General features: G+C 46.7%; 2 protein-coding genes across 5 annotated transcripts in view; both read right to left on the minus strand.

Annotated features, from left to right (window-relative positions):
- Positions 1-13,096, minus strand: part of rasal2 (RAS protein activator like 2) — a 63,248-nt gene extending 50,152 nt beyond the window's left edge. For 2 of the 4 annotated variants that reach the window (XM_040002482.1, XM_040002481.1), the window contains exon 1: positions 1,895-12,403. In XM_040002482.1, the coding sequence (XP_039858416.1) occupies positions 1,895-2,387 (493 nt within the window). In that variant the 5' untranslated portion in view covers positions 2,388-12,403. Of the gene's footprint in view, positions 1-1,894; positions 12,404-12,435 lie in introns of those variants that run through there. The other 2 variants (XM_040002483.1, XM_040002480.1) reach the window with 2 other exon arrangements.
- A 9,135-nt stretch (positions 13,097-22,231) lies between these two features.
- On the minus strand, positions 22,232-24,535 carry LOC120715485. The gene is made up of 3 exons (XM_040002516.1): positions 24,152-24,535; positions 22,906-23,843; positions 22,232-22,816 (listed from the first exon to the last, which is right to left on the minus strand). The coding sequence occupies exons 1-3, from the start codon at positions 24,261-24,263 to the stop codon at positions 22,268-22,270; spliced, it is 1,599 nt and encodes a 532-aa protein (XP_039858450.1). The 5' UTR covers positions 24,264-24,535; the 3' UTR covers positions 22,232-22,267.
- Between the last annotated feature and the right edge of the window lie 22 nt (positions 24,536-24,557).

Below are 24,557 nucleotides of genomic sequence, written 5' to 3' on the forward strand. Positions count from 1 at the left end.
TACTCTGCATGTGCAGTCTGTGGAACGTGCAGCATCTGATTTAAAAGGACAGCCTGAGCTCTGATGGTAAACAAGAGCCGGCGAGGTGAGGAGATCCGGCACGCTGCCAAAGATCCAAACCTGCACAGCAGTAAGGAGACCAAGGATAAAGCAGACCCGGTTCTGCTCGGTGCACCTGTGCACACGTTAGCACGACTTTCATCACTTCCTGGTTTCATTCGCCCTGAAATTATTTATAATTCAGGCCCGAACAAACTGGACTCCAGGACTGCTTCACACTTGGCTGGTTTAAATCTTGAATTTGGACTGAGATGGATTTTTGCAATGACTCGTTTCTGATTGCATAAAACTGATTTCAGAATCGGGTCTGTTTTTTCCCTGATGTTCAAAAGCTTCTTCTGCGTACATACATGGGTATTTTATTGTGTTTTCTGAATTTCTACAGACTTCGTCATTCAAAGATCTCTGTGGCTCTGATATCAGCCAAAGAAAGAATTAATTCAGACAATTATTCATATTCAGAGGAGCTGTGTTGGAGAACTAATGGGACTTGATGCAGCGAGTTCTGCATGAAAACACACATTTATTATCTGCAGGCTCTAAATGTTTCCTCACGTGAGGTTGTAGTGGAAACTGCAATTAGCACGACTTAACCTTCAGACTGGCTGCCTGTCTGAGCTTTACACACTCTGTATGAATGTAAATGTTTGGTGAAGCAGCTGCAGACAGATTTCCAGCCTTCAATCAGGAGCAGGAGCAGGAGGAGGAGGAGGAGGAGGAAACCTCTCTCTGAGAGCACAAAGGACAGCCGAGGTTTTCCTCCCTCAGAGTAGAATGAAGCTGCAGGGGCCACAGGAGAGAAACATCACTCTGCTTTAACTTCACCATGTGGGAATTTTTGTATCATCGTCATAATAATAGTTCAGGTCAGTTTCTGAGGCAGTGATCTAGTGGAGGTAAATGAGGAGGTAATTATACCGTATTGATAAGACAGACTGGTTGAACTGCGTTTTAATGTTTCGCTCTACCTTATTCACATAAATGATGCTAATGCTTTTTATAGACCTGCGCGATCCAGCTAAATCGGACTGCTCTTAATTTAATTTGACCGCTGAGATTTTCACGGCCAGAGCGACATTACAACATTCAAGAAAAAGAAAACAGACAAACAAACAAATTACAAAATTATGCCGAATGTGTTGGATGTGGTGCATCACAGATACCTGCTAATTAATGCTAATTAATGCCCAAATAAAATCGTAGAACCCTGCAGACCTTAGTGACGGTCTAAGTGCAGTAACCTCACAGCAGCCACATAACTGGTCAGATGATGTCATTAAAAAAAGCTCTGAAAGGCTCCAAAAGCACAAGCATGGTCCAGAGGTCCAGCTCAGGGCCTCCAACTAGCTGTGGTGAAGCCTAGTGGACAGCTAGCAGCTACACCCGCCTGCGTCTCCATCCACCTGCCAGGGAGAGAGGCCATCCCCCTACGAATGCAAAACTTTGATCCCAAAAAACAAACCAACTCGAACTCTGAGCACATTGAAGCAAACACACCAACGGACTGCTCTTTAACATTCAGGTAAGGATTTAAAACTCGGTTTTAACAGCTCGGTTTCCCCCCGAACGAGGTTCCTGTTTATTCTGAAAGTTCTGCTGTTTGAGAGAAAACCACCCGGGAAGACTTGTGGAGAATTCTGGGGGATTCCCTTTAGAGAATAATTCAGGCTAGTTCCTGGTGTCTATTTGTGTTGGCGTCAAACCTTCTGAGCCGGAGGCAACACAACTGTCTTCTCTTCATCTCATCGTGCTTTTAATATGTTAAGTGAAAATGAAGCTGTTAAAAAGAAAACTTTTTAAAAAAAGGACACAAGCATGACGTAGACACCCCTACCGTCCTCTCCTCCTTCATCTTCGCTGCCTCCGCCTTCTTCCCTCAGGACTTTGCTGATCCTTCGAGACAGCGAGCTGAAGAAGCTGCTGACGGATGGCGTGCTCCTCTCGGCGACCGATTCTACCTTCCTGAGTGGTTCCCTATTGTTGTCGTTGTTGGCGCCGGGCTCGGACATCGACCGGAGAAAGATCCTCTGCAGGGCGCCGGGCTCCCCGCTACGTTTTTTCGGGTTTGGGAGGGTGCCGAACCTCGGCAGGCTGAGCAGTCGCCGGTGAGAAGGCTCCATGGTTTGTGCTTTGCCCTCGGGAGTGGACGTACCGGTGGACCTCGGCGCCTGGCGAGCAGATGTCTCCCATTTGTATTTGTCCAATAGCTGCTCAGAAGCCGGTGGGGTGTTGGTTCTCCGCCAGGGCCTCCTGTAAAAGTGCCAGTGGTACAAGGTCCCCTGGATTAGACCCTCACCGATCAAAGGGTGGGCGCCACTTCCACTCATAGTCTAGCACACGCAAGCTTCCTCCAGGCAGCAACGAGCAGATGGAGGCCCCCAAAATGGCCGTCACTGCTGGTTCGCCGACAGCTGTGCTGTGACACGGACACACGACCCCGGCGGGTCGGACGGATGAGGATTCGTCAGGTTGTCCTCATGTGCACGCCGAGCTGGAGCTGCCGTTCGCTCGCTTTCTGTGGGCTGACGTTCGTCTTCCTGGGAGGAAGTCAAGAGCCAGAGAAAGACCGAGGCCAGCCAATCAGGGCTGAGCAAAGGCAAAGCAGCAGACTGTGGTTTCCCCTATGAAGACTACAGCGTCGAGCATCAGCTTCTCCTTTTTCTGATCAGTTTCCTGGTTTGGTTCTTATTCAGCAGCAACGACGATGACGATGACTATGACGCAGAGCTCTCATAATGAATCATATGGATGGATTTAGATCTGTAGACTTGCTGCAGTTTGCAAACAGCCTGAATTTTGCTCCAAAATAGGCGGGAAATCCCCCTTTCATACTTCCCACATTGGCGATTTATGCACTTTGCGAGGGACCAGGATGGGTTGTAGTCTGTGGTGTAGGGTGGGCAGCTGGAAATAGTAGGTGGATGGAAAGAAAAAGGGTTTCGGTAGCTGAAAAGCAACCCACAGAGTGCCAAATTCAGTCAGTGATATCCTCTAATATTTATAATACCTATTTCCATTCATTCTACACGTAGCAGCAGAGAATGATCTGAAGAATAGGAGGCAAGATCTGTACGTTTACTATCTATGAAAGTAACACAGGCCAGAACACAATCTGGACGCGCTGATACAGAAACATTTAACCGGTATAGTTGAGTGTAATTTAGTCAAGCTCTTACCCACATTCAGGCCAGTCATTCTCTGTTTAATGGGTTAAATTTCTGAGCTCTCAGGCCTCCATACATGTTGTGAGCCCCTAAATATTCATGAGGACTGAAGAATGTCCCCCCGCCCCCCGAGGCCTCTGTGACCAGAGAGGAAACAGGAGCAGAGTCCCAGAGAGCAGGGAGGAGCTCTGAGGACACTTTATTCAAGCCCCGCTGATAGAGAAGCTTTGAAGCAGCAGAAGCGAGATAGAAAAATCCCCGCAGCTCACTCCGCGAGTTTCATAATATGGAAATGAGGAGGTTTGTTGTCGTTGTTGTTCAGGCTGCAGGTTACATGTGAGAGCGTTCAGTCCTCCACGTGGAGCTGGAGGTTCACCTGCAGCAGGCCAAACGTGGCCAAGATACAAGCTGAGGGCGATCTCAGGCTGTAAACAACCCCCGAATACATATCATCACACACTTTGTGACAGTAAAAAAAACAAAAAACAACAAATATCAACCAGCTCTTCAACAAGCTCCTCCCCCCAGTGGCCAGACTGGAAGTGGACTCCATCTCCGCTGTTGTGGAACGAAGCTTGTGATGATAGTTTTCACCTCATAGCTCATGAACCAGTTCTCCACCTATGGCAGGTTCTGGTCAGAGTGACCGTTCAGGTCACAGGAACAGGAGGACCATCCCTGTCTGCGACACGTAGATCTACTGCAGCCCAACGCGGAGGAGGAGGAGTCTGTGGGACCCGCAACAATGACCTCACCAACCCGCTTGGTCGGCTTGGTCTCATAAAAGTCGTTTGTCCCTGATCGTGGACACAAATTGACCTGTTTTTATGAGATGGTCAGTGCGGCTTTGTAACAGGAAGTACATTTCCTGTGCAGAGTTTTTGGCGAGCACGCAGTACCAAGAAAACGGCGCTTTGGGAGAAGTTTTAACTTTTTAGAATTTAAACCCAAAAAGTCGCTCTAAATAGTTTTTAATGATTATTACTAACATATTTTAATAATGCCAACATTTTCAAAATAATACAAAATAAATAGAAACTTCTGACACATTTAAGAATCAAAATGTGGTCTGTGAGCAGCAAAACCCCAACATCTCCAACCTCTGAGAATATTCATTTTGTGTAAATGGGTACAAACAGAGAGCGGACGGATGAACGATCATGTTCAGAGTCCCTGACTAGTTACAAACTGCCGTGAGACTGCGTTACAGAAAACAGAGCTGAGCTCCTGGAGGATTCAAACATGTGCTCCTCGTGGCCCTGATGCAGTTAGGAAAAAGGATCAAACTCTCTCCAACTCTCAGATCAACCTTCTTCTTCTTGGGACTTTAAAGCCACGCCGCCCTGGCTGACCCACATATCAGCCCTGATTGGATAATGAAGCGACGCTGCATGTAGGTCAGAGTTAAGACTCGGGGAGGTTAAGCGGACTCAGAGGGAGGCAAGTCCTCCTCGAGCCAGCGGCGACTGACCGAGTCTGAGGCCAGAGGTCAACATCAGGGCGAGCGGTTCCTCTTCCACGTCAGTTTAAACACATGTTCACGCCAAGTCAAAGCAGCTAAACGCACAACTGTAAACACTTCCTTTAGAAATTTAAAAATGAGAGCACGGGCGCTGCTACAGCTCACCCGACTGATCAGGCAAACGAAGGCTATCGTGTCCACCCGAGGTCGTTTCATTCCTTCGTACTTGTCCCTGCTTTCCGATCTACACCGTGCTGTCCAAAAAAGGCCAAATGCAAAAAACAAATCTTACAAATAATAAAAGCTCCTCAAGAGGCTGTGGACAGATTTCTATGGATGGATTCAGGATAAACTTCCAATAAGATCGAAGGAATGGGACGTTTTAGACCGAAACCGGCTCGCTAACGTCAAACATCATAAATACCTCAGACAACATTACAAATCTAAATTACAATTTCCAGGAGTGGACCGCCAGTTCAGAAGCCACGCATGCTTTGAGTCCTTTGTTTCGTCTGAAAAGTCGCCCAAAGCCATCAAGCAGCAAAGAAAACATCAAGGCTCAGGCAGGTCTCATTTCACCTGCATTCAGATACCAGCCCCGATTCTAACAGCTCACTCTGACTGAACCGGACTGATGCTTCTCCCCAATTTCCTGAGTTTAAAGGCCAAACAGGAAGTCCTACAAACATTTATGCTCCTCCAGAGAAAGGAAACAAAACAGGAAGAGAGGAGACAAACAGGAAGTCAGGTGGAAGCCAGCAGTGACACGGAAGACGTGGATTAAAACTTCTCTGGTGAGTGTTGTGGTATAATTTAGTTTTAATCCATTAAAATGAATCAGTGTTATGAAAGCTTCTGCACAAAATCAGAGTGGATCAGAAGCGCAAATTGATCCGTGATCGATTGTCAGATTCAGCGACAGAAACCTCTCACTGACTGCAGACTCAGCTCAGCCTTAGTTCGGTCGTTTTTCCTCATTGACAGACTCGACTGCTCACTTTCTCTCAGTCTTCATTAATGTGTCTGCATTCATTCAAAACGTGATGCAGAAATCTTCCAGGCCCACATGTTTACACATAAAACTGCTACAAAGTGAGCAGAACAGGCTGCAGGACTGACCCGGGGCAACAGCTTAAAGTTGTTGGTGCCTTCATCAGGCACCACTTTGTTCACTTTTCATCTCCGTCCTGCAGGAAGCCAGGAGAAGAGCGGGCAGCGGCAGCAGCCTCCAGCTAAAAATAACTCGCAGCCATAAAGAGAGCTGTAAATCAGCAGCTGATAGCACCAAAGCCACTCGGAGCTCAGGAATCCAGGCTGGAGTCTCAGCTGGAGGCCGGCGGGCTGGCCCTCGACGGTCTGAGGACGGAGCACGCTTCCAGAAAACAGGAAGTTCAAGATCAGCGGCTGGATGTGAGGAGGCCGCATGAAACATTCCAAAAACATCATCTGAAAGGAGCCGAAGCAGCTCCAGATTTTAGCCTGTGACAGCAGTGGCACGGTAGATCAACGCAGCGGTCTGTGACACCACCACACGCCGCCTTCCCATCATTCACACATACTTCAGATTAGCTAAAACCCAGAGGGGCCCGTCCAACATTTTACAAAATCACAAGTTCATTTGGAGAAATCAATCAAATGATTCTTCCAGGAGCATATTAAAATAAAAGCCTCTGATGGATATTTATTTCCAAATTAATCGGCAGGTGACTGAAAGCCACAGCGGCTAACACACCGACCCCGAGGCATTAAAGTCAACTTCTAATCCGAGTTTGAAGCCTAAACAGAGCTGAAAATATCTACGTTAGAGCCTCGTGAAGCGACAAACAGGAAGCGAGTCGGCTGATGTTCTCGAGGTCAAGTTAACTTTGAGCGGGCTTAATCGCCCAAACACTCAGGTGTTGATTTAAACTACAAACAAGGTGTCTGATTGGTTGTTTGGCGGCGTGAGCGTCCTCCTCAGACAGCAGCAGCGTTTGGTGCTCAGACGATTGACTAATCCAATTTTCATCCACAACTCAGGCTTTAATCTGCAGCCGCTCTGACACAGTGATCCACTTCTGCTCTCCGCTCACAGCTTTCAGAGCAGCAGACGTCCTCTGAAGTAATCTGATTACTTCCTGCTGAATGCAGGAGCCTGCTATCATGTGACACATAAACAGGAAAGCTGGTTTCCCCTCATTAACGTCTGAAAAGGGAAGAAAAATACGAAGCATCTGGAAAGTTCACCTGTCAGTCAAAGAGGCCACACCCCTATTTTTGTAAACTTTAGGCCCTAATACAATTGAATCAGGTGTGTTATAAAAACCTGACCCCACAGTTATAATGAGATAGATAAATTAGCTATAGAGACCAAAACTGCTGCGACTGACCCATTAAAACCCTTTAACTCACTGCAGTCCACAGTCCACTGACAACAGCATCTTTTACCTCGAGGTAAAAAACCGCCTTGCTGGTTTACTTTGTGTGATTTTGCATTTTTATTGGTCAGTTTAGATCCCAAACAAACAGTGAAAACATTCAGGTCCAAGACTACTAACCATAATCATTCAAGGAGGCAGACAAACAGCTTGTGTGTTATGAGATGTAAAATCATAGATTTTGTGAATGGAGTCTGGTAGAGTGTAAGAGCTAAATGTAAAGTATATAAAACACGCAGACATAAGAGAGGGTTTCTTTGTAAAGGTATAGGATGAACGATCGTTTTATTTCATTTGACATCTATAAATAACAGACAAATCTTTTTATTCACGGTTTCTTTCTCCTGAATCTAAAACAAACACTGATTACCACAGCACTGATTTCCCTTCACATCAGACAAATAAAAACACACATCCAGCGCTGTGTGATTACGACGAGTGCGTGTCGTCCCCGAGGATCCTCCGGTGCTTTTCCCACCCTGCCCTGAAATAGACAGCAGCTTTTTTTGGTCCAGAGAAGCAGGACTGCTCCTGTTTTGTTTCAGAGAGGAAATCCTGCCTCACCGCCCCCATCCTGAAAACAGCCAGGCCTGTGAGGAACTTTCCATTTCCTGCTCCCATCGGCCTCCATTGTCCTGCAGACCACCGCTCAGACCTGAACCCATTCCCCGACACTGATGAACCACACCGCCACTCAGACACGCAGACTCTGGGCGGAGATTCCCTGAAGATCCGCGAAGATCAATCCGACTCTTAGAAAATATGTTTACATGCGTCTCAGTTTGAAGAGCAAACGACCACATCTTCCATTCCTGCCCCGGAGCCTCCACGTCAAACACGAAGCACTTCAAACACACGCCAGTGGATCACATCCATCGTTCAGTCCTCACCAACTCATCATCAAAACCTCAGGCACGGACACGCCCACGCCAAGCGCTGAGGCGAGCCCCGCGGTTGGATCCTGCGTTTGGGATCCGGCTCTAAATCTTGTCCCGTCTGTTTACGCACACACACAAAAGATCCAGGATTTTCTCAGCCGTCACAGACGACACACACTCATACAGAAGATCGAGCTGTTCCCTGAGCTAACCGCTTATTTCCAGCCAGATTTCTCACGTGGTGCAACCGACCGAGTCTGTCCACAACCCTGGAGACTGCTCACAGACTGCTTCGCCCCTTTCTCTCCAGCTTCTTCCTGCTTCTAAAAGCTTCTTTGATTCGTGCAGACAGCTCCAGCTCAGGAGGAATCAGAAAATTGAAGTATTTCAATGCGAGTTTGCAAAGCTGACAGAAACCATCATATTGTTAAATAATCAGCTCGTGTGGCTCTGTATCCATGTTCAGGCAGATGGATTTTATTCCACTTCACATCTGAAGGAATCTGATCAAAGCTGGAAGAAAAAAACAACCCATCACCTTGTTTTTCTCAAACTTTGATTGCATTTCAGTAAAACAACCACAGCTGATGTACCGGCTCGTCTTTCCTGCACATCTGTCCCATCAGTAAACCTTTTTTCTGGACCTAAACATCCTGTTTTCCAAGATAAGATCTACTATATTTATCCCAAAAGTTGGGAAAGCACCCACTCACGACAGCTTTACGCTTTTTACAGAACAGACTCGGCCAAAGAAAACATCCGTTTCTGCTCGTTTCTCACGTGCAGCCTCAGAGGAACGTGACGTCCCGTCAGTCCCGCGGGAAGCTCAGGTGTGAATGGGCTCACCGGCAGCAAACTCCCAGAATCCCCGTCCAATATGGAGGCTGAGAACCTCAGTGGGGCTTCAACATGACAGCAGGAGGAGGGAAACCTTCGGAGTGCGAGTCTGGTGTCCAGACACCTCCAACATCATCGTTTCTTCTCCGGATAAATCCTCGGAGCGGCCTGACGATTAATCCGTGACGGGATGAAATGACACAACACGTTCTCGTGTTAACTCCTGACACTCTCAGCCGGTGGGCTGGAGGAGGAGGAGGCTCTGCGATGTGTTTAAGCGTCTGTCTGCGGTCAGCTTTAATAGGCTTACGTACAGCAGCCTTTCTCTGGATAATGCACTCTGTCGATGCTTTCAGAGAGACGCTGGATCCAAACAGCGGCAGGAGGAAGCTTCACCTGCAGTTTGATCAACGTCTCACATCGATCGCTCTTTCGTCGCTTCATAGTGTCGTACGTCCATCGGGGCAGAACGCCCACCACAAATAAAGTTATTGCAACACAACGTAACACACACAGACACACAAACACGGACACACTCTCTGCTTTCAGGATCGGGCAGGCTGGACTCTTGGGCCCAGAGGAGACTGTACACAGGCCAGAGGGTGGATCACTGAGGTATCACCTCACACCTGGTTGGCTCAGAAAGGAAGGAACCTTATAGGTCACATGATGTCATTAAAATGCTCCAACAGCACCAACCTGGTACAGGGGTGACAGCTAGGAGAGCGCTAGCAGCTACAGCCGCCTGAGTCGCCATCCACCTGTCGGTCAAAGAGGCCACACCCCCTAATCATGCTAACTTTAAACAGGCTTTAAAAAGACATTTGTTTCTGCTGTAAAGGTGCACATTTTAACACAGGCATCTGTGGGACAGACTCACTGCTGGAGCCTCCAGTGGACGTTAAGAGGAAGTGCAGGTTTTGGAATTCTTTGATTAGAAATTCCAGCGCTAACCTCCTCCCGTCTGAGCGGGAAGCTGCTACAGCGTCTCAGCAGCACAAACTCAACACAGTCTGACACGAGGCCCCAGCCTGCTTTGTAAATACACCGGCAGGGTGGAGGAGACCCCACCCTCTGATGTAACGTGAATGCAGCAGAAAAACACAAACGACCCGCCGCTGCATTTTTCTGCAGTGAGGTGGTCCTGAAGGCAGCACGGCGGCAGCCATTGTTGAATCTATTTGAGGAATGCGAGCCGCGGAGGGCAGCGAGGACCCGATGCCAGAGCCGGAGTCCTGCCCGGTGAGATCACCGGCACAAACTGGCTGCTGACATCACACCCTGCCAACAGCGGGAGGGTGGAGGAGGTGGAGGAGGAAGAGCAAACATCCTGATGCAGCCTCGCAGCTGCAGATAGCAGCGCTGCATTCAGGCCTGTGTGAGCGTGCATATCTACGTTCAAAATAAACCGAGTTATAATCACGCTCAGGTTCATGAACACATCAGTGATGGGTCATAGCAGCCTTCAATGCTCCACCCTGTTGGTTCACTCATCCACTTTATTCCCAGTTTCGGATGAGTTCATGGGCCGCCGGAGCCTTTAGGTCTAAAGTGACAAACACGACTTTATTCTTACATTAACATCGAGAAACTCTGAGTTCAGTTTGAGACTGAATGAATTTAGAAGTTTTAAACTTTATAACTGGGATCATTAAGGTGATTAAAGGCAGTCAGACTATTCTTCAGTGTTTTCACTCTGTGCTGGTTTTGTCTTTCAACACTTTGGTTTTTTAAGTTTTGCACCTTATTATTATTAATTTGTGCATCTGTCTGGTAGTTCTTGACTTTGTTTTTTGTGGCTTTCTTTGCTTACATCCCTTTGTGATCATTTTGTTCCATTTTTAGCGCCATGTTGTGTGATTTAGAGTCGTGTTTCATTGTTTGGTGGCCAGTTTGAGCCTCTTTGTGGTTGTTTGTGTTTCTTTTGTCATTGTGTCTCTTTTTTTGTTCATTTTGAGTGTTTAAGAAATGACTTTCCACGTGTTCGTGGTCATTTGGAGACTCTTTCCAGTTACTTTACGTCTCATTCTGAACACTTTGCTGCTCTGAATGTCTTTTGGTTATTTTGAGTGTTTTGTATGACTCTTGACTTTCCATTCTGAATCTAAAAGGAGATTTGAAAGGAGAAAAACACTCAAATTCGCCCTCTGATGTCACATTAAGCAACATGATCCAGTCTCTTCTGCTCATCCTAATCAGGGTCGGGTCCAAACTCAGAGCAGCGACTCAGACGCCCATTTCTCCCATGTTTTCAGGATCCTTTGAAAGTATCAACATCACCTGCAGGCTGTGTCCCTCAGGTGAATTTAAATAAACACAGAAGAGTTTCTGTAATTCACTGCAGCCATCAGTGATTACTCAGTGCATTCTCAGTCCTCGCCAACGCCGCCGCCGCCATGTGACCGCCTGTCCTGGAAAACTGTTCGGTCTCACAGAGCTCTGAAGCTTTTATTTTAGGCAGTGAAGCAGCAGCAGTCCTGCAGGGAAACATGAGACAGCAGCTGCAGCACCGGCCTCTCATGTGAAGTCCGCGCAGAAAAACTGAGTCATGTTACCGTTTTCTGCCTCACAGGACGCCGCTGTGAGTCACAGCCCCACACGGCCCCATGTGACTGCGAATAAGACGTCTCCTTACAGTTTCAGCGACCTCTGACCTTTCTGTCAGCTTCTCGTTCGCTACACACTGGAAGCTGGAAACTTGTGGCTGTATTCATGTGGCTTTATTGTGGGTGTCTGAGGTTTGTTCGCTTTAAAACAGTAACATCAGCGACTCCACCTGTGAATAAAACTCAACACGCCGGATAAACTCAGCGCTCAGGACTAACGCCACTGTTTGCACTTCCTTTCTCATCACTTTACGTCTCATTCTAAAGATCTGGACACTTTAGACTTTAGTCATGTTTTGATTATTATGAGATTTAAGCGTTTCTGAAGTTATCTCACATCCTTATTGGTTCATCTTGCGTCTCTTTTTGGTCACTTGGGACTTGTTTTTGTTTTTTGTGGGCTTTTGTGGTGTTTTTGCATCGCGTTGTGAACACTCTTGTTTTGTGGCATTTGTATGGTTACTTTGAATGTTTTGGGACGTTTCTGTGGTTTTGAGCCGCTTCCTGAATACACGCAGGACTGTGTGACCCTAATCTAATCTGAGAGGTTCCCCGACGATTCAGATTACTGAGGTCAGCTGGTTTGAGTGCAGATTAAGAGCAGTGTTGTTGCTTTATTTTGACAAACTAAACTCAGTGAGACCTTTTCTGCTTCAGCTGCGACTAAACGCTGCAGTGCTTCCTGTAAGGACAGTCTGTCTCAGGAGGTCTAAGCTTTAAACCCTGAACCTTCAGAGAACAAGAAAGTTTTAAGGGATTATTAAGAGGGTAAGGGAACCAGAGCAGTTTAAGAGTCTGGCCCCAGGAACCCTTCTCAAGGAGGCTGAGTCGAAACCTCACGGAGCTGCAGCTCCCGGTCCCCCCGGTGGCCTCCATGACCTCGGCCTGGGCTCTAGGCGGATACCTGGCTATCCGAAAGGTGGCCGGTGCCCTCTCTACCTGCTGACCCCGGCCCCGAGACCCGCCCGGCCGCCGGGTCTCGGTCCTGCCCCCCCAGTGTGTTCTTCTTACCGTAGACCCGGAGCCAGCCCTGCTGCTGTGACACAGCGTCCCCCAGGATCCGGTCCACCAGCGGATCCAGGAGGCTCAGCCCGCCGCGCAGAGAATCCACGTCGCCTGGAAGCGAGTCCGTCTCCATGTCCGAAAGCAGAGAAAAAAACTTGCTGTGGCTTCAAGTGTCCCTCCACAAGTGTGAGACAGTCCCGGAGCGGCGAGTCCAAGTGTCCACGCGCGGAGAGGAAGCGGAAAAAGTGTCGGGAGGATCCGTTACGGGACAGTTTGGTCGCTTTCACCGCCCAGCTGCTCCCTGTTAGCCGTTAGCTCGGGTCCGGCTGCCCGGCTGGCTCTCCCTCATTGTTCCGCTTCTCGGCGTAGCTGAAGGGGCAAACTTCCTCCAAACCAGCGTCCAGGTGAGACCGGGAGCGCCCTACCTCTGTCCCCGAGAAAAGTCCACACAGAGGCAGCCGTTAGGTCCGCGAAAGCCGCTGGAAGACACCGAGAGTCACGCGGTGGTCTCTGTGCCTCCGGCGGGCTGCCCCTCTCTGCCGCTGCCGCTGCTCACAGTCCACCGCACGGGGACGGGCACGAGCCTGACCGGGCGCGCTCCTGCCAGGAGAGTCAGGAGCGCGCAGGGACGTCTGGCTGACGGGATGTTTCCCTGAACCTGACCACGTGACACGAGTCGGTATTACCAGGTTCTAATGAGCCCGGAGGATCTTCTGCATCCGCACTGAGGTCCGGCTGTATAAGAGCTCGGCCTCAGCCCACAGACACGCAACGTGACGACACAAAAGACCGCGTAGGTGGTGCAAAGTAACCCCACAGACACGCAAACGACCGAAAACACCCGAAAAGAAACCCAACCCGACTGCAAGCTGTAATAAACATCCACAAAAACACTCACATTACAAACATGCACACAACAAGTGACAAGATGACCTGCAAAACAAGTCCAGTGACCCACTGAGACAAAGACTCAGAACAAAAGGACATTTATTCAATAACTTTAAAAATGCCACCAAACTAACAAACAAGCCCGAAACGAGTCCAGAGAGCCCGGGTGATCAAAAAAGGGCCTCAAAACAGCCAAAACAGATCCACGAGATCAGAAAGACACGTAAATGCGAGGAAAACAGGTGCAAAAATACTTTATATAAACACAAACAAGAACAACAAGAACAAACAATAATGAAAACGATCAAAAAGATGAAAAAAACATTAAATGAATTCTAACAAAACAACAAGCTCACAAACATGCTAAATAACAAAAACAAAATGACACAAAACAGGCCCGATGATGAAACAGGAACAAAGCGACCCAAAGAGACTCGAACAACGATAAAAACACAAAACGAGCTCAGAAAAACGTCACACAAGAAAATTAAAAAGTTTCCAAATGATCACAAGAGGACAGAAAACACGTTCATCACAACCGCGTGTTCAGAAAGCAGCAACAGGATGCAAATAAATAAATAAAAATGGAAAATGAAGAAGATGAATACTTCAAATCACCACAAAATCAGATCAAAAGAGACAAATAAACACTTTGACTTAGTTTTATTATATCATTTTAACACGAACATACATTTAATGCAACACAAACACTCATCAGTCACTGAATAATCCATTCATAAACTTTTTAAAGAGTCTCATCAGAAACTTCCAGATTAAAATCCTTCATGACGTCACACGTTGGACGTTTAAATTACGGTGGAATCACGTGATCCTAAAAACCCACTAAAAACGTGTCCCAGCAGCAGTAAAACATGTCCTCCCGTGTCCGTGCGCGCTCTGTGTGTGTTTGCATCCATGAATCTCCCTCACGCTGTCATACAGGCACCGAAGCAGCGCTCTGACGCCCCCTGCTGGAAGCTGCGGGACTTCACGTCATCAGCACTTCAACTATGAACGTATTAGCTAGGCTTTAGCTTCAGCCAAGTGGAAGCTAAATTGGCTAGTCATTCATATGTAAATTAGGTTGTTACCTGAGAATTCTGGAGGGGAGTGGGGGTGTGTGAATGAGGGGGTGGGGGAGCTGCTAAAAGCTGTGAACTTCCTTTTGTGTTCGTCTTGATGCATTCTCAATCATCCAGGGAAATAAATCTCCAAAAGTCACCAACTTGGAGTGGTTCAGTTTGCCATCTTAGGGAGAAATCAACACACATGGGTGTAGGTCCTTTGTTGCTGAGATTTATTGATAAAAACAGTACAAAAAACCAACCATTTGTACACATATTTACAAATAATAATAAAAAGTGAGTGAGTACATTTCAACATTTTCAGCAATCACTCACAATCCTGGCACTGCCATGGTATCTGTAGTCTGCATTTACCACATGTGCATCTGTAGCAGCGAACACATCGCTCAGTGGCATGATTGTTCTTGCATTTGTGTTTGACCTGACACATGGCTCTTTTTCCAGGGCTAGGTGTGGAGGGTTGTGTCCAAAGCAACTGTTCTTTTCTTGCCTTCTTCCCAGCTTCCCAACACTACCAAAAGGAAGCCAAACACTGTCTCCCTTTACAACAAAACAAAGTGTGGCGTGGATGTGATGGACCAGATGGTTCGGGAGTACACTGTCCGCAGAGGAACACGGCGCTGGCCAGTTGCCGTGTTTTACAACATGATTGACATGGCAGCACTGAATGCACATGTGCTGTATCAAGCATGCACCGGGACGAAGGAAAGACGGGTGGACTTCCTGGTGGAGCTTGCAAGAGAGTTGGCTCACTCTCATGTAGCTGCGAAGAAGGCAAGAAAAGAACAGTTGCTTTGGACACAACCCTCCACACCTAGCCCTGGAAAAAGAGCCATGTGTCAGGTCAAACACAAATGCAAGAACAATCATGCCACTGTGCGATGTGTTCGCTGCTACAGATACACATGTGGTAAATGCAGACTACAGATACCATGGCAGTGCCAGGATTGTGAGTGATTGCTGAAAATGTTGAAATGTACTTGTGTGATTCTTACTCTGAATCTGAATAAGTACGCGGGACCACTGTGTGCGGTAAGACCATCTCTTTTACCTCCTGTATGACCATCTACCGGCATGCATTGCCAGTGCGTAACACGTAATTACACAATCAAACAGTGAACACATACTGCCCATACAACAAATGTACCAGAGACAATTATGAATACACCACATCTCCCCTTTTAAACAAAAACAGAATATTACTTTTCTCAGGACAGAACTTCCAACCACACTACCTCTTGTTTTTTTTTTTTTCTCTTTTTCAAAGCCATACAAGAACATCTGGCAAACAATCTGCATTACATTTTTAACCTTTTGTTTTTGTTTTCTTGTTCTTTTTAGCTTTATTTTACTGTGCTCTACAAAACCATTATAACACAGTTACATAACAACAACCTTTTTTTTTTCTCTTACGGATCTAACTTTTTAGGTTTAACTATTGGCCTCCCTGACTTGGTTCTGACCACATCAGTGTTAACAGGTGTAGCAGGGGTCACACTGGGTGTTTGAGGCTTCTGCAACACAGGCACATTAGCAGGTTCATGCACAGGTGAACTTAAAGGAATCAAATGCACACGATTACGCCTCACAGTCCCTTGTGGTAACTCCACTGTGTATGATCGGGGTGTAGAGTGATTTTGGATAACAGTGCCTGTAGTTTTGACATCAGTCACCCAAACTTGCTCTCCTGGGGACAGGCTGCATAAAGGTTTTGCGCGGATGGCGCCTGTTGAAGTTTGCCATGTCCATCATCCTCTTCTCCCTTTCCTTTTGAGCGAGCAGTGCGTTGTCCGGCAGTGTGGGCTCCAGCTGCGATGGAAGCATCGGCAGTGTGGTTCGCAGACGTCTGCCCATTAAAAGCTCTGCAGGGCTGTATCCGGACTGCAGTGGTGTAGCTCTATAGGCAAGAAGAGCTAGATAAGGATCAGCTGCTTTTTTCAGAAGATTTTTTACAGTCTGCACAGCACGTTCTGCTTCTCCATTACTTTGCGGAAACTTGGGACTGCTTGTGATGTGTTTGAAGACGTATGCTGCTGCAAAGTCTGTAAAGATTTGACCTGAATACTGTGGCCCATTATCAGACATGAGGACCTCTGGGATGCCGTGACGGGCAAAGAAAGATTTCAGGTGAGTAATGGCGTTGTTTGATTTTGTCCTGTTTAACAAAGCAATCTCAACAAATCTAGAGTGATAGTCAACAGCGAGAAGGTAAGTTTTCCCTCCCAGCTCGAAAAGATCTGTGCCCACTCTCTGCCATGGGCGGGCAGGGTATTCTGTTGGCATGAGTGGCTCACTGTTATTGTGTCTTTCTTGAATACACGTTTTGCACTTGAGCACCATCTCAGAGATTTGTTGACTCAGCCCGGGCCACCACACTGTTTGGCGTGCACGAGCTTTACATTTTACAACACCTTGATGTCCTTCGTTTAGTTTTTCCAGCACCTCGTTTCTCATTGCTGAAGGAATGACAAGCCGTGTGTCTTTTAACAAAAGGCCGTCTTCAACAGTGAGCGTGGCTCGGTCAGGCCAGTAATTTCGCAGTAAAGGCTCTTGTTTTGCATGTTCTGGCCAGACTTCGGTGCACATGTCCATGACGCGAGCACACACACTGTCGCTTTTCAGTTGTTCCTTCAGTGTTTGCATATATGATGAACTGACAGGCATGTTTGCTACAATACTGTCCACATATATGTCTGTGCTTTCCATTAGCTCTTTGTCTGACAGGTTCATTGGTTTTTTCAGAGGTGAGCGGGACAAAGTATCTGCTGTCCAGAGCGATTTCCCTGGGGCGTACTGCACAGTGTACGAGTAACGCACGAGTCTCATTCTGAATCGCTGGATCCTGGGTGGCAAGAGATCCAGAGCTTGTCCTCCCAGTAAGGAAACGAGAGGTTTGTGGTCCATTTCAAGACAAAAATGTTTACCAATCAGGAAATCACGAAAACGCTCACACGCCCATGTAGATGCCAGTGCCTCTTTTTCCACTTGTGCGTATCGTTGTTCTGTAGGAGAAAGGGACCTCGATGCATACGCCACTGGTCGCCATCCTTCTTCCCACAGCTGCAAAAGAACACCTCCGAGACCATAGGATGAAGCATCTGCTGATACTTTAATGTCTCTGTTGGGGTCATACATTGCGAGCACTGGGGGTGAGGTCAGGGCATCTCGTAATGTTTTGAAAGCTCTCACTTGGTCAGTTCCCCAATACCATGCGTTCTTTTTGGAAAGAAGATCTCGCAGGGCTTTGTCTTTTTCAGCTAAATGGGGGATGAACTTGCCCACTTGATTCACCATGCCCAGAAAACTGCGCAACTCTGACACATTAGTTGGCTCTGTCATCTCTGTAATTGCCTCCGTTTTCTTCGGGTCGGGACTGATTCCTGTATCCGCTATGATGTGACCCAAGAAAGCAACCTTGCTCTGGGAGAGCTCGCATTTTTCAACATTCAGCGTTATGCCTGCTTTTTCCAGTCTTTGCAGTGTAGCATGGAGACGGGAATCGTGCTCCTGATGGTTACGTCCCCACACCAACACATCGTCAATGTGACACACCACTCCTTCGAGACCCTCGATGACCTCCGCCATCATGCGCTGAAAGTGTTCGGGCGTTGAGTTGATCCCAAACGGTAGGCGGTTAAAGTGGAACCGCCCAAAGGGTGTGATGAAAGTGGTGAGTTTGGCAGACTCATCGGACAGGGGAATCTGCCAGAAGCCCATGTTGGCATCCAGTTTGCTAAACACTTTGGCTCCTGCGAGCATTCCGAGACTTTGTTCAACCGATGGCAGCACATATTTTTCCCTGCACACATACTCATTTAGTCCGGTAAAGTCTACGCAAAGTCTTAGCCTAGGGCTGTTTTTCTTTGGAACAACAACCATGCCGGCACACCAATCCGTTGGTTCCTCAACTCGGGTAATGACACCAAGCTCTTCCATTCGTTGGAGTTCCTCTTTTACCCTTCCCATCAGAGGCAGAGGAAGCCTTCGCGGAGTTGTGAGTGAGTACGGCACAGCATTCGGTTTGAGTTTAATGCTGCACTTTCCCTAGACCATTGCAAAGTTTAGGGTAAGTAGTCTTCAGAGTGTCCATTGAAACCGCGCCAACTCGCACCAGCAGGCCAAGAGCTGTAATGGCGGGCAGGCCTAGCAGTGGAGTGCTCAGGTTTCTTACAACATAGACCTTCTCTGTTGTCTGTTTTGCTCCGTAGTTGAGCTGTAGCTTTGTAAAACCTGCAACGTCCAGTGGTGTTTTTCCAGGGCCTAACAAAGGTTTTTCTGGCTGCTGGAGAACTGGTCTGTGTTCGTTAGCAAAAATCTTTGATAAGTCCAAGTCAGCTATTACAGTCACATCTGCTCCAGTATCCAGTTTGAAAGTGATTTTTGCATCTTTCACTTGTATGATGGCTGTCCACGCCTGGCCATCACTGGAAACTGAGCCTAGGAAGAAACCTTGCTCCTCTTCCTCCTCAATACTTTGCACTGTCTTGCTTTGTCTGCAGACTCGCTGGTAGTGACCTTTTTTTCCACATAAATGACATTTTGCATCATTTGCTGGGCACTCAGGTTTCGGATGTGGAGAGCCTCCGCACTTGTAGCATTTATTACTTTGTCTCTTGCTATATTGCTGTTGTGTTTTGACAGTTTTATTTTTGAACATGTTGAACTTTGTTTTGTCGTGCTTTTGTATCACTCTGTCAACTGTTTTTGCATTTACATGCATTACATTTGTTTCACTTCTCAAAGCTGACTGTTGCTTTTTGATTTCTTCTGACTGCCTGGCCATATTTATAGCTTTATCCAAGTCCAAGTCTTTTTCCATCTGCATGCGCTCAGACAGCCTCGTGTCGGCCAAGCCCACTACTATTCTGTCTCTTATCAGCTCATCGTGGAGCGGTCCGTAGTTACAGTGCTCTGCTAATGCATGCAAGGCAGTCACGAATGCATCAACAGTCTCATTCGGCTCTTGTTTGCGCATATTAAAACGTGCGCGCTCATAAACAAAATTTTTCCTGACAATGAAAAAGTTGTGGAAGCTATCGCTCACTTTAGCATAGTCCCGCTGGTCTACATCACTTAACTTTAGTCCTCTCAGGACGTCATCCGCTTCGTCTCCCATACAATATATGAGAGTGTCCACTTGATTTTCCTCCGAGCTCGCAGACAGATTACTTGCCTGGCGGAATCTCTCGAAGCGACGGACCCATCTTGTCCATTCGTGTGGTTTGGAAAAATCAAAGGGCTCCGGTGGTTGGATGCTAAACGTAGCGCTGGGAGTGCTAGCCGCGGTGCTAACTCCTGCCCTCGGACGATCGTCTACGTCGTCATTCGGCATTGTGTTTCCACCTTCCCCTTCTCCTCACACTCGGCAGATGTATGGAGTCTTACAAGGCACACAGCACTTCTGACACCATGTGTGATTCTTACTCTGAATCTGAATAAGTACGCGGGACCACTGTGTGCGGTAAGACCATCTCTTTTACTTCCTGTATGACCATCTACCGGCATGCATTGCCAGTGCGTAACACGTAATTACACAATCAAACAGTGAACACATACTGCCCATACAACAAATGTACCAGAGACAATTATGAATACACCACAGTACTCACTCACTTTTTATTATTATTTGTAAATATGTGTACAAATGGTTGGTTTTTTGTACTGTTTTTATCAATAAATCTCAGCAACAAAGGACATACACCCATGTGTGTTGATTTCTCCCTAAGATGGCAAACTGAAACACTCCAAGTTGGTGACTTTTGGAGATTTATTTCCCTGGATGATTGAGAATGCATCAAGACGAACACAAAAGGAAGTTCACAGCTTTTAGCAGCTCCCCCACCCCCTCATTCACACACCCGCACTCCCCTCCAGAATTCCCAGATAACAACCTAATTTACATATGAATGACTAGCCAATTTAGCTTCCACTTGGCTGAAGCTAAAGCCTAGCTAAAAGCCTACCAGCCATTTGGAAGGCGGGTTTTAAAGGTAGAAGGCTGGGCACTGCTGCTCTCGGGGGACTCTAAGTGTTAAAGTGTTGCTTATGTGTGATTGTTCTCTAAATAGCATCATGTCTGCTTTTATGAGCTGCTTTTAGATTTGTGAGCCATCAGTCCTCTGATATATCAACCAATGAAGGCGCTGATGTACTTTTTCATTGTATTTTAGTCAAGTTAAAGTTGGGGCTTCATTGTTTGTCTGCAGTATCTCTCACCTGGATGACCGAGCATGCATCAAGACGTTTGTCTGCAGTACTTTTATTGACGGTGAACTGAGGTGCTGACAGCAACCATGACTCATAGACATCGGTTTTAAATATGGATCATTTCATAGTTTTTATTGGGTTGTAAACTCAGTTTCACTGTGAGGTCAAAGGAGCTTGCAAAGAAAAGCGTCTGGACTTCTTTAAGTTACTTGAAGACGTTTCACCTCTCATCCGAGAAGCTTCTTCAGTTCTAAGGTCAAATGGTGGAGAGTTTCACTGTGAGAGCTGACTGACGATGGCAGACAGAAGCAGGTGAGTGTGCTGGTGTCAGTGATGAGTCTTTATAATAAAGAGTTTTATGTAAAACAGCTCTCTCTCTCTGTTTGCTTCTTGTCTCGGTGTGTGGAGCAGCAGCCTGGTTTTCCTGTCCGTGCTGAATGATGCTGCTTCAGTTGGTGGACTGTCTCTCTGTGTGGTTAGGAGGCTGAAACAACACCGTGCACATCCCTCTTCACATCTGCTCTGATTTAAACAGCTGCTCTAGTTTCTGTGGATAAATCTGATAAACATAGTTGAGCCTTAGCCACACGTTTCATTTCTGAAAACTGGCAGGTTTACCTGAAACAGGGTAAACAGCCCTGTGATGATTCTCTCTGAATTATTCTTTGACACGTCGTCCCCTGAGCTGCTTTGGAAGCTCACGCTGTAACGTGATGTGTAATCACATGAGTGATTGAAGCTGTGCAGAGTTATGAAGGCCTGAATATATTTGCCAGCAGCATGTCCCAGCATTCATTTTCTTAAAAATATTTGTAGCATAAAGCTGCTGAAAGTCATTAAGTCTTCTTGTTTTATTAATGTGTCCTGCTGAGTCAGCGCGCAGACACCAGTCTCTGTTTGCTGACACATCAGTGTCGTATCAGGTTACTTTGCTCTTTCCTCCTGTTCCTCTTTTTTACACCACCATGTCCAGCATGGAGGTGTGGTGCTGCTTTCTGATTGGCTGGACTGTGGCTGGTCTGACGTGTGAAAGCCTCCTGCAGGTAAAACATCCTTGTTTAACAGCTTTTTCAGAGACTCTGGAGCTCCCTGATTGTTTACCAGGAGATGAAAGCATGACCAGCTTTTAAATCAAACTTTATTCAGTCTTAAAACCTGCTCTGAAACAAACAGGAGGCCGTAACCTGCAGCCAGGTTTAACACTTAGAGTCCCCCGAGAGCAGCAGTGCCCAGCCTTCTACCTTTCTACCTTTAAAACCCGCCTTCCAGCCAAATGGCTGGCAGGCTTTTAGCTAGGCTTTAGCTTCAGCCAAGTGGAAGCTAAATTGGCTAGTCATTCATATGTAAATTAGGTTGTTATCTGGGAATTCTGGAGGGGAGTGGGGGTGTGTGAATGAGGGGGTGGGGGAGCTGCTAAAAGCTGTGAACTTCCTTTTGTGTTCTTGATGCATTCTCAATCATCCAGGAAAATAAATCTCCAAAAGTCACCAACTTGGAGTGTTTCAGTTTGCCATCTTAGGGAGAAATCAACACACATGGGTGTATGTCCTTTGTTGCTGAGATTTATTGATAAAAACAGTACAAAAAACCAACCATTTGTACACATATTTACAAATAATAATAAAAAGTGAGTGAGTACATTTCAACATTTTCAGCAATCACTCACAATCCTGGCACTGCCATGGTATCTGTAGTCTGCATTTACCACATGTATATCTGTTGCAGCGAACACATCGCTCAGTGGCATGATTGTTCTTGCATTTGTGTTTGACCTGACACATGGCTCTTTTTCCAGGGCTAGGTGTGGAGGGTTGTGTCCAAAGCAACTGTTCTTTTCTTGCGTTCTTCCCAGCTACATGAGAGTGAGCCAACTCTCTTGCAAGCTCCACCAGGAAGTCCACCCGTCTTTCCTTCGTCCCGGTGCATGCTTGATACAGCACATGTGCATTCAGTGCTGCCATGTCAATCATGTTGTAAAACACGGCAACTGGCCAGCGCCGTGTTCCTCTGCGGACAGTGTACTCCCGAACCATCTGGTCCATCACATCCACGCCACACTTTGTTTTGTTGTAAAGGGAGACAGTGTTTGGCTTCCTTTTGGTGGTGTTATCAGTCTGAACCACGCTGTGCATGCTGCTAAGAATATAGACTGTCTTCTTCCGTTTGGCCGCATACGCTGTCAGCGTGGCATCAGAGGTTGAAAACACCTAAGAAATAAGATAAATTGTTATTTCCATAGCACTTTTACACACAATGAAACACATAAACATAGAACCACAAAAGACCTGCAACATACCTGAGTGGTGAATTCATTGCGATCTGTCTGTCTAGTGGATTGAGGAATTTCCCTGCGAATCTTGTGGACTGTGCCGAGGATGGTGGTTTTCCGTCTAAGAAGTTTTCGTGCAAGTGAAAGCGATGTGAAAAAATTGTCCGTGGTAACATTTCTGCCCTTGTCTAGGAATGGTTCCATCAGCCTCATTACTACATCTTCAGACAGTCTCTCCTCACTGGGACAATTGGGGTCCTTGCCAAGATATGGGAAGACATTGCAAATGTACTTGGATTTTAGGTCGCAAGCCACCCAAAACTTGATCCCAAACTTGTCAGGTTTACTTGCAATATACTGCAGGAAACAGCACCGAGTCTTTGATGGGAAAAGCTGTTCATCAACGGTGATATGTAGACCAGGGTTGTAGCACGTGATGCAGTTGGTGACAAATGATCCCCACACACTGGAAATTGCAGCGAACTTATCAGTCTTTGCTCGATCACTGCGGGTGGACCTGTCATCAAAGCGTAGGTGTTGCATGATGTCTTGGAAGCGGTTTCGTGCCATAGTTCCAATTATCTGTGGGTTTCCCAGGTTTGCTGACCAGCAGTCACGTAGAGATGGAACCCTGTAAACCCCCCGCAAGATGACAATTGCAATAAATGCCATTAGTTCAGGGAGGTCCATGAACCAATGAACATGCTCCGTTTCCCGTGCATGTTGAATAGTCCATTCTTGAATGCTACGAAGCATGTCAAGAGTGATGAAACACAGGAAGCTCTGAAGGCGACTCGAGATACTTCTCCTGGCCTTAGCCGTTGGCTCTCCATCTGCAGCGTACGCTTCTATTGGGGTGAAAGGGAGACAGGTCCCCACCTGTTCTTCACGCCACACTGTGCCATCTTTCGCTGTCTCAGTCCCCAAACAAGCTCTCTTTTTAGGTGGAGAAGCAGTCTCCTCATCTGCAGTGTGAACAAATTAAAATTGTGAGCAATGGGAAGGTCAAACAAAATCACAAATGCATGCATAGATACTAATTATAATTCCAGTATCTCCTCATCTGTATCAGAATAATGTCTGAAATATCTTACTTACTACATCCACTTACTTGTTTGAAATGAAATAGGAAATGATATGAAATGTCTTCCTAAATAAAAAGAAACAACTAGAGTTAGGGTTACTAGCTAACCCTAATCCTGCTCTGCTTTTTTAGTATTTTTCACTTACTTGTTTGAAATGAAATAGGAAATAATATGAAATGAAACCTAACCTGAAGACTGATCAGACAGCTCCGAGTCCGAATCCGGCTGAAGTTCTAGGTCTTCTCCATCCGAGTCACAAGGGTTGACTTCGCTCAGGATCATTTCCAAGGCCTGCTGCATTTTCTTTCCTTGGCGAGGAGGTTCGTACACCACAGAATTCTTCAGGGCAATGAAGGATTAGGCTAAATGCAGTGAGATTATATCCACCTCAACACAAAAGGAAGTCCCGCCCCCCCCCACACACACACACACACACAAAGAGGCAGTTGGCAGTTAGACATCAGCAATCATTCACACACACCCACTCCCCTCCAGAATTCTCAGGTAACGACCTAATTTACATATGAATTGATGCTAAAGACTAGTGATGGCCCGCTTGAAGCTGAAGCTCCGGTGCGTGTGTCAAAAAAATCA

This window comes from Simochromis diagramma, unplaced genomic scaffold (genome assembly GCF_900408965.1).
Source record: "Simochromis diagramma unplaced genomic scaffold, fSimDia1.1 OVJJ01000443.1, whole genome shotgun sequence".
Lineage (NCBI taxonomy): Eukaryota > Metazoa > Chordata > Actinopteri > Cichliformes > Cichlidae > Simochromis > Simochromis diagramma.